The sequence below is a fragment of the Brachyhypopomus gauderio genome, unplaced genomic scaffold, assembly GCF_052324685.1.
Source record: "Brachyhypopomus gauderio isolate BG-103 unplaced genomic scaffold, BGAUD_0.2 sc70, whole genome shotgun sequence".
Lineage (NCBI taxonomy): Eukaryota > Metazoa > Chordata > Actinopteri > Gymnotiformes > Hypopomidae > Brachyhypopomus > Brachyhypopomus gauderio.
This window is the reverse complement of record NW_027506891.1, coordinates 923,558-940,227: the sequence shown is the minus strand read 5'-3', so window position 1 is coordinate 940,227 and position 16,670 is coordinate 923,558. Positions and strand designations below refer to the sequence as shown.

Below are 16,670 nucleotides of genomic sequence, written 5' to 3'. Positions count from 1 at the left end.
TGTAGAAGAAAACAACCAAAAATAAAAATGGGGGGGGGGCGGGGGCAGTGTGGGGTGAAGGGGTTAGCGATACCTAGGGTTCTCTTTTAGTGACAACACCTCAGCGATACCTAGGGTTCTCTTTTAGTGACAACACCTCAGCTTAGACTAATAGCAAAAGGGGGAGGGGAACAGCACTCTTCCAAAGATACGGTATACAACGTGTGAAAGAAGTGAAGTTATTATATTATTCTTATGTCACAATTACGGTGAATATTTTTCTTTAAAACTGAAAGAATGCACTGAACACCCGTAGCTGTCCCCCATGTGCGGGAAACGCTACTGTTACTCCATGTCTTCAGACTATAAAAGAAGAAGATAAAGTTAAAACACACTTTTTTTGTTTCATTTTGTCCTCTGGAGTTGGTATATTTCAACAGTAACAGACAGAGAAGAATCATCGCATGCCATGTGCTTGTCTCCAACAATACATACAGGTATATACAGCGTCACTCCGTACCTGCTAGGGATGTGGAGTATAAAACCCATCTAGACTACAAACGTAAGGAGGAGAGGGGTGGGGCAGGGGGAGTGAGCGATGGAGGCAGAAACAGGCGAGTGAACGTCTACTCGTGATGGGCTGATCTTTAAAGCATTTGATAAAGAAATATACTCATATTGCACATTCAAGTGAAAGCTTAAATTCCAGCAGGTCCACCTGATCAAGGCCAGGGAAACGTCTCCCTCTGACTGGGGCTGGCGGGAGGGGCCAGGGTTCGGTGAAGAGGGGTGTGTGTGTGTGTGTGTGTGCGCGTGCACAAAAGGGGGAGGGGAGTCAGGAGTGGGGTGTGTGCGGCAACACTGCTCAATGTTGGGAAATCCGCTGCTGAGAAACACCGAAAAGGGAGCGAGACTTCTGGCAGAGAGAGAGATGAGAGATAGAGAGAGAGATGAGAGATAGAGAGAGAGATGATGGAAAGAGAAACACCAAGAGAGGGAGAGCTGCACTTCATCATGTCTATGCAGGAAGAAAAAAAGGTAATAAGGAAAAACAAAAACAAAAGAAATCTTGTGGCACAACTAAAATCAGGTGTGAAGTAACTTTTGGGACAGCCAAGAGAAACTGACGCAAGTGGGCTTTTCATCCTTTTATGTACAACTAAGGCTTATTGGTTAAGTAGTTGGGGGGGTTCCTCCTGGCCCCACCACGCCTCCATGGCCGTGCGACATCATTCTCCCCGCCCTGTAAACTCTGCTGCTGTGTGTGCAGTGTGCTGCAGCTAGCCATGGGCCCCCCGCACCACAGGGAGGAGGAGTGGACGAGAGTCATACATGGAGGACTGGAGCAAGAGAAAGAGCACGGACTGAGAGAGCGTGTGTGTGTGAGAGAGGAGAGAGAGAGAGAGAGAGAGAGAGAGAGAGAGAGAGAGAGAGAGAGAGAGAGAGAGAGAGAGAGAGAGAGAGAGAGAGAGAGAGAGAGAGAGAGAGAGAGAGGAGAGAGAGAGAGAGAGAGAGAGAGAGCAAGAAGTGGTGTTTGGTGACCAGGGTAAAGGAGCCGTCTTGTCACTGATGTCTGTTGTAATAATATCTAAGTGTGTAATACCCTCAGACGGGGGGGGGGGGGTCTATTTGGACAGCTTGCTGATGACTCTGATCAGAGCACCATTCTCATCCTTTAGTCTCTGGTTGTCTGACTTCAAGTCTGGTAGCATCTGGAACACAAAAGGAGGAGGAAGAGAGAGCATATAAGAGAGAGACACACACACACACAGACAGAGACAGACAGAGACAGAGAGAGAGAGAGAGAGAGAGAGAGACAGAGAGAGAGAGAGAGAGAGAGAGACAGAGAGAGAGAGAGAGAGAGAGAGAGAATGAGAATGAATGAGAGTGAGTGTGAAAACATTGACATCTGGGCAATGGTCAAGCCCAGCTGTAGATACTAATGGTCTTTAATTTGATCACAACTTGATCAGACACTCTCATCACACAAAAGCCCAAACTACAAATCTAAATCAGCTCAATCCCACTGCAAGAACACCAGCCATGCATCAGAAGACAAACTCCAATCCTCTCTTACATACCAAAACAGACATGCGTACATACGTCCAGACACGCACATACACACAGCATTCAGGGATGTTGACGCCTATAAACACGGTGTGTGTTAGAGAGACTAGTCCAGAGCTGACTGAGTCTGTAAATACAGCACTGGTGTTCTCCCAATCACAGCAGCTCAGTTTAAGTCAACTGTGTCAGAAATGTAGGTGATGTGGCTTCTATACACAAATATACATATTTTTGTATATGTATGACCCTCCCACCATGTGTACCATCAAAATTCCAATCCATGTCGGTGTCTCTCTAGCAGTCTGTCGCCGACCATGTTGCATCAATCCATAATGCTATCAACATCTAGAGCTTCATTCGGCTTATTCACACTAGCTGTGAAGTGCGGGTACCAAGTCCTCAGATCACCCAACCCATGGGATTCTGTTTCTGACTTGATCACGTCATCACAGCAGTCAGAGAGTTACCTGGCTTTGTTGTGCAGGAAGGTGGAAAAGGCCAAAAATATGGGCTCAGGAACTGGGCGGATCAGTGCTGGTGTGTACACGAGACATTCCTCCAGACTGGGCTCAGGACGCTCCACAATCACAGGTCTGGTGGAACTATTTGTTTGGGCGTTTGTGTCTAGGTGCAGGCACATGTGCACGTACACCTGTGCACGCATCAAAGCGACCAGAGTGAGAGTGAGGTGGCTTCAAACTATCTGAAGAACACAATGTATTTGAAGCCAGTTGGCTTGAATTCAGTGGCATCGAGGGTCATTTTGTATTATGATCCCATAAGTGGGACTAAATATAATGCTTCTTGAGTGTAGAAAGCATGAATATTGTACACTGAAGCCATGCAGCCCAGCCCCGGGCACTAGAGGTTCTGTTGGGGGTTGAGATTTACAATGGAAAAAAAAAAACCATCCAGACAGAAGTCCATCGAAAGTCAAGCAATTCATGCAAGAAGCCAGTCCAGTCCAAACGGAGCTACACTTCACAGCACTCCAGAAAACAAATCTACTCAGAAGTACAATTTATTACTAAGAAATAGCAAAATACGATTCGGCTATATTAACTACTAGTAGTGGAACTGAAGTTAACCTTCCCAAGAGACGCAATGATATGCAAACTACGCCTATAAAATGTATTGTGCTGTGTATACAATGCCTTTTATATTATAATGAACCCAGCCAGTAAATAAATAGCACTTTCATGACATATTTCTCAGTAATAATAATTGTACAATACAGGAAACTGCAGGGAAAAAAGTAAAAGGTTCCTATTGTGGTAGAAATGCAGCTGCTGAGAGTAGAGCAACTGCAGAGAGGCCGACACCTGCCTGTCTATGGGCGTGGGCGGAGCTGAATGAGAAGGGGGTGTGGGGGAGTTGGGGGCGGGGCCTACAGGTCTGTAGCGGGCAGGTGTCTGCAGCCCTGTGAGAGCTTGTAGAGCACGCGGGCCAACGCCCTGTTCTCCGCCTGCAAACACTCGTTATACTGCCTCAGGGAGCGCACCTGCTTAACCTCGGGGAGGCTCTACAGGAGAGAGAGAGAGAAACGGAGAGGGAGAAGGGGAAGAGACAGAGAGAAAGAGAGAGAGAGAGAGAGAGAGAGAGAGAGAGAGAGAGAGAACGATGGGGTACGCAAGGGAGTATGAGAGATGAGGTGGAGAGAATTAATAGAACAAAGAGAAAGGAAGATAAGCGGAAAGGGGAAAGAGAGAGAGAGCAGAAAGGTGGACAGACATTAAAGACAAAGTATATACAGTTAGTGAAACAGAATGGAGAACATACATGACAATAGAGAAATGGAAGATGTGTAGAGCACCAGCAACACAAGAGACCAGAGGAGAGGGAGACGGGTGGAGAGGAGAGGGAGACGGGTGGAGAGGAGAGGGAGACGGGTGGAGAGGAGAGGGAGACGGGTGCAGAGGAGAGGGAGACGGGTGCAGAGGAGAGGGAGACGGGTGGAGAGCAGTTTCATGGGTTTAGAGGAGGGTTAACGGGGTTACACTTATAGGAACAGACATGTCTACAATGGCACAGACATCCTTCAGTTGAAAACACACACACACACACACACACACACACACACACTTTCTTGGAACCAAACACGCAATGTGTGCCAGCCTCTACACCAAAACGCACAAGACGGGGGGGTGGTGGGTACATCTGGCCCAGCCTGACTCTGGCCCGCTCAGTGGGGGAGTTCAGACACTCCACACGGGGGCATGTGTGGTGTGGTCCACTGGTCCCATTTCACTTTACTTACAGCATCGACAAGAATCAAGGGTGTCCTGGGCAAATGGGCCCGTCACTAACACAGACACAATAACAGAACACAGAGAAAAAAATACACACTTCCTTTAAAGTGTGTGTGTGTGCGTGTGTGTGTTGAGTACCTTCAGTTCCTCCTCCATCTCAGAAATCTTTCTTTCTAGAGCTCTTCTTTCCTACAGACAACGTACAACAGTCAGTCGTGTTCTGTATCTCACACACGTAGTCACACATCTACACATACAACAAAAACCTGTTCACATTATTAACACACACACACACACACACACACACACGGCCTTTTCACATTACAATAACAGACATACACACACAATGCTGAAGGAGGTGAATTCACGTGAAGTACATGCAACCAAGCAGAGCTCCAACAGAACATTCCGGAAAACGCATCTTTTGGGAAAACTCGCTCGATGGACCCTGGGGGGGCGGGACCCCCACGAGTTCCACGAGCAAAGGGAGAGCTTGGCAAGACGTAGGGCAGACGCACGGCCAACGAGACGCAGAGGAAACGTAGACACAGCAGAACGCAGAGCAGCAGGTCAGATATTACTCATATTACCAAACAATGCAAGTAATAACATTAGTATTATTTATTATTACAATTTACGCTATTCATTAAGACTAAGTAGTGTGGCACACAAGTACCAATTTTTTTTTTTTTTACGGCAGACAAAACAGTGAGAAAAGTCTGGATTCAGGATTATCAGGTCCATCACCACAAGTTGTATGTTTGTACTATTTTAACAAACCAAACGTGAAAAAGCATTCATGCAAAAGTGATTCATACATCACACACAGCACATGCAGAATTATTAATGGACAGAAAAACATTTCAGATACACTACACACACAAACTCTGACCACTGTCAAACCCAAAGGTGACAACACATTAAAACACACGCAGAGGAGTGATGTAGGGCTTTTGTGATTGGCTGATGGGGTTCGCTCCACCCCTTCGGCTGTGACAGGCATGTGATTCAGCCAACAGCAGTAAAACTCTATAAACTCTGGTTAGACGTTACCCATAGCACCCAGCTGGTACTGAGACCTGCCATCAACCTTCAGACAAACGAGTGGGGGAGGCATTATAAAGGTGCCTAATCAGAAGACATGTACAAGGACACAGAATGTCGACCCGGATCAGGGCCGCTCAGCTCAGCCTCTGGAGTCCCACAGCACCGCTCCAGACAAGCCTCACCCAGCCAACCTCAGGCAGGAGCCGTCAGAGCCAGGATATATGAGGAAGAGCATTTGAGAGACTTCTCATGTCAACACAGCACAGAGGTGTGAGTGCTGATATCTGATGATCTTTGCCTGAGAATGCAGTGTGGCCGTCGTCACACTAGAGGACACTTCTGTGCTCAGCAGAGCACGTTCAGTGAGAGCAGACGGCACTGGGAGCTCAGAGCCCGGGATGAGCAGCGCTGATCCAAACCACAGAGCTACCATGTGGTACACAGTGGGGCAGTGAATATTTATCCATGACCTCTTTAAGGACATTAAGTCCCATCATCACGACTTAAAATAGACTTGGGTGGGGGTGTAAGAGTGTAGCTACATCTTTACCCTCTTCTCCCTCTCCAACTGCGACCTGTCTGCAAAGCGCTCCTGTCTCTGCAACACACACAATCACGTCACATTAGATCAAGTCATTAGCTCCTTACATCCCTGTTCTAGAAGTAACTCTACAAACTTTGTTCTTAGACACCACTGGTCTTTTATCCCCTTATTAATTAAATAATATGTGCTGATATGTTCAGAGTTGTTCAGACTTCGTTACACCTGAGACCCAGGATGAATTCAAACCGAAGGGTCAGATCTGAGTGCACCCAGGGGCAGGAGAGGAAGACCCACCTGCGTGGCCTTCTCCAGCTGTAGCTTCAGGTCCGTCAGCTCCTGATCCGCGTCACGTAACTGAGATTTCAGCTTCTCGTTTTCAGCTAGGATCTGTTCATAAAGCTGAACACACACACCACCAAACCAACACACACAAGAATACACTCAAACTCTGGACCATTTAAACACAAAAAAGAGGACATCACCTGGGTACAGAGTGGGCACAGTCCTCCTCTAACGCCCCCTGCTGGTACACCTGTAGTGTCCTTAACTCTTACTGTCCTACAGTATTAGCTCCTCTATATGATGTGTATTCCGTAATGACTAATATGCTGGGGCTGAACATTGTACTTTTTCTTCTTTATAAACAAAGAAATCAGAAAAGCTTTTAGTCCTGAGGTGCACTCAGGAAAAAAACAACAAACCTGAACTACGACCTGAATTAATTCTATTAGCAGCAACATCCCTACGTTATTCTGAACGAGAGGACAGAATTTGCGCACCTTCTTATAATCGGTGGCGTCGTCTTTGTCGTTACGCAAGTACGGCCGACGGGTCTGGCGCTGTGCGCGGCTGTCGAAGTGTTCGTAACGGTCGAGAGAGGAGGCGCTAGAGTAGACGAGAGAAACACTCACTCACCGTTACAGAATTACACCATATTCACACACATTTGTCTAAAGTGACTGTGTGTCTCACAGCTGCACTCGTTGGTGTGGTAGTTACAGAGGCAGTGATCTGCACTGCGCTGGTCAGTGTCTGACCACAGTAATCCCACAGTGGTGTAGGGGATGCTGGAGGTGGTGTAGGGGATGCTGGAGGTGGTGTAGGGGATGCTGGAGGTGGTGTAGGGGATGCTGGAGGTGGTGGAGGGGATGCTGGAGGTGGTGGAGGGGATGCTGGAGGTGGTGGAGGGGATGCTAGCGGTGGTGGAGGGGATGGAGGTGGTGTAGGGGATGCTGGAGGTGGTGTAGGGGATGCTGGAGGTGGTGTAGGGGATGCTGGAGGTGGTGTAGGGGATGCTGGAGGTGGTGTAGGGGATGCTAGCGGTGGTGGAGGGGACGGAGGTGGCGGAGGTGTTGGGCACTCTGAGTACTCCGCCACTCTCCATAAACACCCAGGCAACTGTAGTACTGTGGTGAGAAACTGACCAATGAGGATGTTGATAGAACTGCACACAGCAACAGGCTGGCGGGCATGTTTATTACCCACACAAGTCTAATCACAAAACATATGATGTAAATCACTGTCCAATTAGACTATGAAGCATCAGAATGAATATGTCCAATAAATGTTTCCATTTGGAGCAGATGGTATTAATTGGCGTATGAGAGAGGTGCACCCCGAGTTAAAAACACCACATGGAGACGAGCAGCAACATTAGTGCTCAGAGGTGAGCGAGGGCTCACGGGGGACACGTACCTCGACAGTCTGTCACTCTGTGGAGAGGAAGACACACATGAAGGTTACAACAATGCATTCACCCTAGTTTAAAACCATCATTTAACTTATTCAGACCATCTGATGTCTAGAGTTTGAGATACATGTACAGGAAGGTCTTCTGTGTCTCCTGTGTCTCTGTCCCCAAAAGAAGTAGAAGACAAATGAACTTTTTCACCAAAATAAATAGCAAATATGCCCCATGTCTGTAAGCCTGCCTCTCTCTGCCCCATGTCTGTAAGCCTCTCTCTCTCTCTCTCTCTCTCTCTACCCATCTGTGATGGGCCGTTTCCTATTCTTGCTTCACTACTGCCACACCCAGTTCTCAGAAGTTCTGATAACACCCTCATTACACACATCAGTCTTTCGTTGGGAACAGCTGCTAAGATTAGCAAACCAAAGAACACTGCCCTCAGCACCATCATAGATCTCTGGAGAGAAGTAGAACAGCTCGCTAAATGCAAAAAAAACACCACGCATCCTAAATAAATGAGCACGCATTGAGAACGGTGAACACTCTTCATTCAGGCACACCACCAACAGCATTTCAGCCTTGTGCAGAGGAGTTTCATGCTAGCATAGACGGGTTAGTATCAAGAATACCATCAGGGTAAAGCAGGAAAGCAATCATTAACATTTTTGAAACTACACGTTCCTAAGAACTCTGCGAAAGAACTCCGAATGCAGCAGTCACCAAAAACTCACCTCGTCCGTCTCTCTCCTTCTCTCATTTACTTGATTTGTTCTTTCCTCTCTCCCTCTAGCTCTTCCTTTAAATCTCTCTATCTCTCTCACTGCTTCCATTCCACTGGTCCAGTGTGGCTGGTCTGTTTCTCTCTCTGCACAGCACAGGGCATCGTGGGTAATCTGCAGCACTCCCTTATCTGGCCCTGGCTCTTATACAAACACACGACAGCAGTGGCTCATACCAGTGCCATGACACCGCACGGCCGCATTCACACCCCACCTGCTCCTGTGTCTTCCCAGGATTTACACAGACATTGGTTCTTACTGCTGATCTGGGAACAGATGTTATGTATGCTAAAAGAAGCAGGAATCACTTAATGTTGATTCAGGTGCTCCCAGTCAGCACTTCCCTAGTGGAGTGGTCGAGCCTGGGTGGACACTCCACCCCCAAAGTGTCCAGGGTGGACACTCCCCCCCAAAGTGTCCAGGGTGGACACTCCCCCCCAAAGTGTCCAGGGTGGACACTCCCCCCCAAAGTGTCCAGGGTGTAAGGGTGGAGAGGGGAGTGTGTGGAAGGAGGATACAGCTCTCTTGCATCACGCCCGTGCAGGAGCTCGATGGAGCGGAAAGCTGCGTAGCAAATCAGACATGCTGTACACACACACCCACACATACCAACCTGCACACACACCTACGCTATTACTCTGGTATTACAAAGGCAGACAGAGAGAGGGCATTACTCTGGGCACTAGGGCAGTCATGGCCTGGCGGTTAGGGAACTGGTCTTGTGACCGGAGGGTCGCAGGTTCGATTCCCAGACAGAGGTGCCCCTGAGCAAGGCCCTTAACCCTCAATTGCTCACTTGTATAAAAAAAATGAGATAAAAATGTAAGTCGCTCTGGATAAGGGCGTCTGCCAAATGCCGTAAATGTAAATGTACTGTGTGCATGTGCGAGAGCGAGAGCGCGCATACCTGAGTCTCTCCTTTAATGCTTCCCTCCTCCGAGTCCGACTGCTGCTCCGGGTCATTCTCATCACTCTGGAATACACACACAACCACAAAACACCCAGCGTCACTGCCATGTGCAGGGACGTACATACGCATGTGTGTGTGAGCGTGTGGGAACGGGTGTGTGGGAGCGTGTGGGAACGGGTGTGTGGGAGCGTGTGGGAACGGGTGTGTGTGTGGGTGCGAGGTTGGAATGAGTGGTTGGAGTGTGTGGTTGGAGCGTGTGTAGGGTTGCAGCGGTAACCGGTTTCACGGTATTAAAATGCACGGTTATCGTACCGTGTGCGTTTGTTTATTACCGGTAAAAGGCAAGCCAGCGAAGAAACTGATCCGCGCATGCGCAACTCCGCACCGGTTCAGCTACTCAGAACACAGCGGTGAGAATGACAGAAAGTGCATCAGACTTAAATTTTTAACAACAAAAAAAAAAAGGCTAAACTAAAATCAGCGGCGAAAATGACGTAATCGCGGTGGCTACACCCGTACGTGAGGGCATCGCGCGCTGTCAATTCGCAAGTTCGTGCACCTCTCGAATTTTGTAACTTCGCGCGCGCCTTGTCTCAGCGCAATGAACAAAGTCATGTTTTCAGGGTTCATACACCTTTATAAGGTGGAATTCAAGCACTTGTACGTCACTTTCAAGGTCCATTTAAATATTTCCCATGACGTTAAACTTGATTAAGTTAAATATTTATACATATACTCAAAATAATTTGCTTTTTATTCACATTTATTCACATGGTTGTTTATTTTCAAAACGCCCAATCTTAACATCTTCACGTTCCTTCATGTTTCATCCTGGAATTACAAGAGGCTCGTATTTATTAGCACTTTTCAAACCTGAAACACAAAGCAACATTAAAATTCATCAGGTAAATGTTCCTTCCTGTTTTTGAGGGGTGTTTCTTTATACTACCACATATCGTTACGGAAAACACTGCAAAGAATGTGACGCGGCAAGTATGAACGCTTTCGCCGTTCGCGGAGGTTCGTGCGAAGTGTGCGGAGTCGCGCGCTACGGTCACTAGTGAAAGTATAAAACTAGCTTTTTAAGGTCCTTGCTTTCATTGGACGTTAAAGATGCCATTAATTTACATGCATTAATTTTCTAATTCTGACGTGCCAGTTTTTCACAAAACCAGACTCGGTGTGAAAGCCTTAAAATAGAAATTTCTATTGTGAGGATCATGTCAAAAATAAATCCTCTCTTTCTGCAGTATCTGGTTATATTCCAACTTGGCAGTAAAATGGACGTTTACAACAGTTGTTGATCAGACACTGACCCAGGCTCAGTTTATCAGATATTAAATAATTTAAACTTAAATAATTGTAGGCCTACTGAAATCCATGATTTAGGTTTATCTAATTTTGCAAAATAAAAGGTGTAGAACTTATTTTTTTTAAAGGAGACATTTTGTATACAACAGTTCCAGGTTTCTACAATAGTTAATTGAACAAAAAAAACCTTTAGTTGCTTTAAGGGTCAGTGTATCTCAGGGGTAATCAATTAAATCTTTCCGCGGTCCATTTTTGGCAGATAGCTCAGACCTTAGGTCCGGGTCCGCGGTGGCGAACGAAAGTTGTTGAGCGGGGGGGCGAACGTAACACTCAAATGGGCGGTGAACGTAACACTCGTCTGAAAATAAATTCTCCGGTTTAAAATATAGTCTCCCGTTAAAAATTTTTTGGCATTTGGGTCCGTATCCAGTTAATCAGGAATGTGATTGGGTCCGGACAGGACGGCGTTCGGGTCCGGATCCGGACCGCGGTCCGCCATTTGGTGATACCTGGTGTATCTTTTAATAATACATGTAACAAACTGTGATACCGCGGTATCTTCTGAGACGGTTATCATACCATGAATATCTCATACCGTTGCAACCCTAAGTGCGTGGGTGGAGCGCGCGGGGTTGGAGCGCGCGTGGGGTTGGAGTGTGTGGGTGTGTGTGTGGTTGGAGCGCGCGGGGTTGGAGCGTGTGTGGTTGGAGTGTGTGGGTGCGTAGGTGTCTTACATCTTGAGTCCAGAAAGACACCCCTGTAGAGCGGCGTTTTTCTCGAGGTCGTCGGCGGTCCCGTACGGTGCGGGATTGAGACTTATCCTCCCCCTCCTTCTCCTCTTCTTTCTTATCTGCTTCTGCAGGTGCGCACATGTACACACACACTTAAGTACTACACTTTATAGATGCTATCATCTACAAGCTGACCCTATCAGTTGTATCACAGGTTCTGTTCAGATCCAAAACTCCAACAGAAGACCCAAATGCAGAGTCATGTTTACAGAGACCTGATTGAAGTGTTGAGAGCAATAACCGTACACATCATTTGACCAAAAACTTTAACTACATTTTCAAAGACATCGTGAAGGTTAGCCATGAGGGGGCTCACTTAACAAAACCAGTTTGTATCGTTGAGTGCTGTCATTACGTTGCCAACAATTCTGGCTTTAACACAATGAGTGTAAATCATTGAGTTTAGAGCAAGGAGTTTAGAAGCCAATAAATACACTTTTATTTTGATATTAACTCCGGAAGCATACATCATGATTGTTTTAGCTTTAATCATTTTCTCACCGTGGAACACACACTGCACATAAAGTGCAGTAAGAAACAAAAAACTCCATAATGAACAGAAGCTAGGGCTCTGAGATAAAGCTGAAATTTCCTTCCAATATTAAAAGATTGTATAAACTTTTCAAAAGAACATGAAAATGCCTCGTGGGCTGTTCCAGTTGGTGCAGTGTCCTTGTAGGCTGCTCTGTAACGGGTGTGGCCGCTGCGCTCTGGAACGGGTGTGGTCTGTAACGGTTGTGGTCTGTAACGGTTGTGGCCGCTGCTCTGTAACGGTTGTGGCCGCTGCTCTGTAACGGTTGTGGCCGCTGCTCTGTAACGGTTGTGGCCGCTGCTCTGTAACGGTTGTGGCCGCTGCTCTGCTGGTACCTTTATCAGCCTCGCGGGCGGAACTGGAGCGGCTGTAGGTGGACGTGATGCCCGTCAGGCTGCTAGGCCGGTTCAGTGAAGAGGAGGTTGTGTAGATTGAGGAAGAGCTGGCGGAGGACGAGGGCAGCGTGGAGGCCGTAGTGGTGGAGGAGGAACTCAAGGAGGATGTGCGGTAGCGCTGCAGACACACACACCATCAACCATGACACTGCCTTACAGAAGACGCTGCTTTATAACAGCATACAAGAGGCTGAAACAGATTCATGTAGCATCACATAGATACTCTGACACTAACAGTCCTAACATTCAAACTTTGCTTTCACTGCTGGATTTCTTAGGAATATAAAAGAGGGTGTGAAGGCAGAGGGGGCAGGTCTGGTAGCCACGCCCACTGACCATCTACAGCTCCTCCCACTGATTCTCTTGCAGGCCGATCTCACCTCCTCAAAGCTGCGGTAGCGTGACCGATAGTCATCCTCCTTCGCCTCAACCTCTTTCTTCTCCTCCTGCTTCTCCTTGTCCTGTTTCTCCTCCTCCCGGGGACGTGTGACGCGACTCCGGCCAATAGTCTTCTCTGCCTCTTGGAGGTCAGTCAGGGTTACGCCCTGTGGGGAAGTGAGGGGGGGGGGGTGTAGTCCAGAGACAGAGGTTACATGGTTTGGACCATAACCTAATAACATTTTTGGTATACATTAAATTACAGAACTGGACATTGATTACAGAACAGACCTGGACACAGTGTAATGTACTGGTGTGTGTGTGTGTGTGTGTGTGTGTGTGTGTGTGTGTGTGTGTCCAGACAGCAGCAGGGTAGATGTGGCACTTGCCTGTGTGGACCTCCGGGACTGGCGGGCTTGTCGAGATCGGGCTTTCCTCTGAGACTCCGATTCCTCGTCCCGCACAGGTGTGAGGTAAGACCTGCACAAGTGCAGACATGGACCCACGTGGCTGTTACTACACAGCTGGGTTACAGAAGGCACAACACCAACCAAACGTGCAAGGATCAGAGACAGGAGCGCTAACTGCTGACTGACTACAAGAACTATCACCATAATTCAGTGATCCACACTTCCATCGTAACGCACTGATGTAACGATGATTCAGCTGCACCAACTGCAGAATGTTAAAATTTACTATAATTGGTTATGATCACTTCTAGCAAACAGCCGTCATGTTATGATGGTCTGACATCACAAGCATTAGACAAAACAATCTGTGTGTTTAGATTCATGGGGACGGGGAAGAGAAACAAAAGACACATTAATGCTCATCAGGGCTCATTCACAGACTAAAAAGAAAATACAGATTTGATTTGTTCTATTCAAAGCTTGGATAGACGTGTGGTCTGAGTACAGTTTTAAACGTATAGTTTTCCTATAGCATGGTAATTTAAAAATTACAAATCATACCAAATAATCTAAACCACTAAATTAACTGATATTGTTACACCGTCTTTCAAGGAATCCAAGATAACTTTACAATTAGCATACACAACTTTTACAACCAGTCACACACTGTTGAGAAATATTTGTTTGAAACCTTTTTGCAATTACGGAGGTCATATGTTTCTTGTAGGGGCAGTCATGGTCTGGTGGTAGGGAACTGGTCTTGTGACCGGAGGGTCGTGGGTTTGATTCCCAGACCTGAGGCCATGACTGAGGTGCCCTTGAGCAAGGCACCTAACCCCAACTGCTCCTCGGGCACTGGGCTAGGGCTGCCCACCGCTCTGGACATGTGTGCACCACAGACCCCTAGTATCCACTAGTGTGTGTGTGTGTGTGTCTGTACAAATGGGTAAAAAGTGGAGTGGACAAATTTCGATTGCGGTGAAAAAAAAAAAATCACAATTGACATTTTTCTTTACACATTTACTTTGGACAGACTGCAACAGGGATTTTGGCCCATTCCTCCATGCAGATCTTCTCAAGATCTTGCAGGATTCAGGGCCGTCACTGGTCAACACAGTTTCAGATTTACTATGGAGTTCAGGTTTGGAGGACAGGCTGGTGACCTTCAAATGCTTCTTACGGAGTCGCTCCTTAGTGGCCCTAGCTGTGTTATTCAGGTGATTGTCATGCTGGAAGTTCTCGTGACCCGTGCATCCTCCCTTCATTGCGGTACAGTCGTCCTGTCCCCTGTGCAGAAAAGCATCTGGGAAGCATGCTGTCCGGCGCCCAAGCTTCACGGTTAGGACGGTGTTCTTGGGGCTGTGCTCATCCTTCATCTCCCAAACACGGCGAGTGGAGATGATTCCAAAAAGCTCCTTTCTCTCATGCCTCTGGGTCACACACACAGTCAAACGGGCCTGGACATGTGCTGGCGTGAGCAGGGGGACCTCGCGTGCCACGTAACATTTTAATCCACAATGTTAATGTTATTAATCTTTGAGATTGTGGTCCCGGTTCTTTTCAGGTCAGGTACTCCCATGTCGTTCTGGTCCGATTCCTGACCTTTCTCAGAATTGTAGACCTTGCATGGAGACTGAAGACTTGAGTCATCTTGTGTTTCTTCCATCTTCTAATCTTCTAGTCTCCTTCTCACCAAGCTGCAGCCTGTCCCAGCCTAGTGCAGTTCTACCATTTTGTCCCTGGTCTTCTTACACAGCTCTTTGGACTTGGCCATGGTGGACAGGTTGGAGTGTTATCATATGACTTTCGTCTAGTGGTTTTTCCAGCGTAGAGTACCTTGTGTTCAGGACCATCTATTCTACCTTGGAGATTCCAAGCAACTACGTAGCACTTTTGTAAGTCACTCTGGATAAGAGCATCTGCTAAATGCCATAAATGTAAATGAGTGTGATTGAATGTGTGGACAGGTGTCTTTCATACAGATAACAGTTAATACAGTTCAAACATGTGCAGTTAATACAAGTAATGAGTCTGTGAGAGCCAGAATTCTTGCTAGATGGTAGGTGATCAAATACTTATTTCATGCACTAAAATGCAAATTAGTTATGAAAAAAATCAGATTCTTCTTTCAGATTCTGTCATTCATAGTGAATAGTACCTACAATAAAAAGTAGACCCCTCCATTGTTTATAGGTGGGAAAACTTGCAAAACAGTGTGTACACTCACCGGCCACTTTTATTACTATTAGGTACACCTGTCCAACTGGTCATTAATGCAATCGTAGAATTAGCCAATCACATGGCAGCAACTCAATGCATTTAGTAGGGGTGTGACGATACACTCAGGTCACGAGACGAGACACGATATTGGGTTCACCAGATCGAAAGGAGATTTTAAGAACACTAAAATAACAAATTATATGACTGAACAACAAACTTTTATTTAACTTACACATGCATTATGAAATGTTTTATTATAACTTAACATGCATGATTTAAGCATGAACTTTTAATAAACTTCCTCTACAAATTGAAATTAAAATAAAATTTCATAAAAGTTAAAATAAAATAAATAAAATGAAATATTTATCCTTTTTTCAATCGCAAACAATATTACAGTGAGTCCCCACTTAACGACGGGGTTAGAGACTGAAAAGTCCGTCGTTAAGCATGACCCTAGATTTAGATACGCTAAATTGTAAATATAGTAAAGAAATAAACTAACAATGTACAGCGTGAGAAAGAGCGATCGCGTTGCCAAGATGAGCTGCGCTGCCTCAGCTTATCGTACACAACACTCCACAACACTCCACAACACTCCACAACACTCCACAACACTCCACAACACTCCACAACACTCCACAACACTCCACAACACTCCACAACACTCCACAACACTCCACAACACTCCACAACACTCCACAACACTCCACAACACTCCACTGTGCTGCCACTGCTCCTAGAGTTTAAAGTAGCGGGTGCATTTTCAATTGTAATATCTGTATTTTCTGGCTGCTTGCTGGATCACAAACCTCGCAAGACAGATTTTTTTACGCGACGAGAAATCTCGCTGAGTTATATCACGCGAGATCTCGTGACACGAGACACGAGATCTCGTCACACCCCTAGCATTTAGGCATGTAGACATGGCCAAGACAAATCTACTGCAGTTCAAACTGAGCATCAGAATGGGGAAGAAAGGTGATTTAAGTAACTTTGCACGTGGCATGGTTGTTTGTGCCAGACGAGTTGGTCTGAGTATTTCATAAACTGTTGATCTACTGGGATTTTCCTGCACAACCATCTCTAGTGTTTACAGAGAATGGTCCGAAAAAGAGGAAATATCCAGTGAGCAGCAGTTCTGTGGGTGCAAATGCCTTGTTGATGATAGAGGTCAGAGGAGAATGGCCAGACTGGTTCGAGCTGATTGAACGGCAACGGTAACTCAAATAACTTCACCAATAACGAGTCGTTACAACAGAGTAGGGCTGCCATGATTAGTCGACTAGTCACGATTATGTAGACTAGGGATGCAAATGATTAATCGACTTTCGATTAATTGTCGATTAAGACGTTACTCGATCAAAATGT

At 46.5% G+C, this 16,670-nt stretch overlaps 1 protein-coding gene across 5 annotated transcripts in view; it reads right to left on the bottom strand.

Moving 5' to 3' along the window:
- Positions 1-1,603: 1,603 nt before the first annotated feature.
- Positions 1,604-16,670, bottom strand: part of ppp1r12a (protein phosphatase 1, regulatory subunit 12A) — a 73,788-nt gene continuing 58,721 nt past the window's right edge. For 2 of the 5 annotated variants that reach the window (XM_076989774.1, XM_076989777.1), the window contains 11 exons: positions 13,059-13,149; positions 12,672-12,836; positions 12,232-12,409; positions 11,308-11,429; positions 9,260-9,325; positions 7,582-7,598; positions 6,666-6,771; positions 6,181-6,285; positions 5,893-5,940; positions 4,434-4,484; positions 1,604-3,568 (listed from right to left, as the gene is read on the bottom strand). In XM_076989774.1, the coding sequence (XP_076845889.1) occupies positions 3,434-3,568; positions 4,434-4,484; positions 5,893-5,940; positions 6,181-6,285; positions 6,666-6,771; positions 7,582-7,598; positions 9,260-9,325; positions 11,308-11,429; positions 12,232-12,409; positions 12,672-12,836; positions 13,059-13,149 (1,084 nt within the window). In that variant the 3' untranslated portion in view covers positions 1,604-3,433. Of the gene's footprint in view, positions 3,569-4,433; positions 4,485-5,348; positions 5,386-5,892; positions 5,941-6,180; positions 6,286-6,665; positions 6,793-7,581; positions 7,599-9,259; positions 9,326-11,307; positions 11,430-12,231; positions 12,410-12,671; positions 12,837-13,058; positions 13,150-16,670 lie in introns of all 5 variants that reach the window. The other 3 variants (XM_076989776.1, XM_076989775.1, XM_076989778.1) reach the window with 3 other exon arrangements.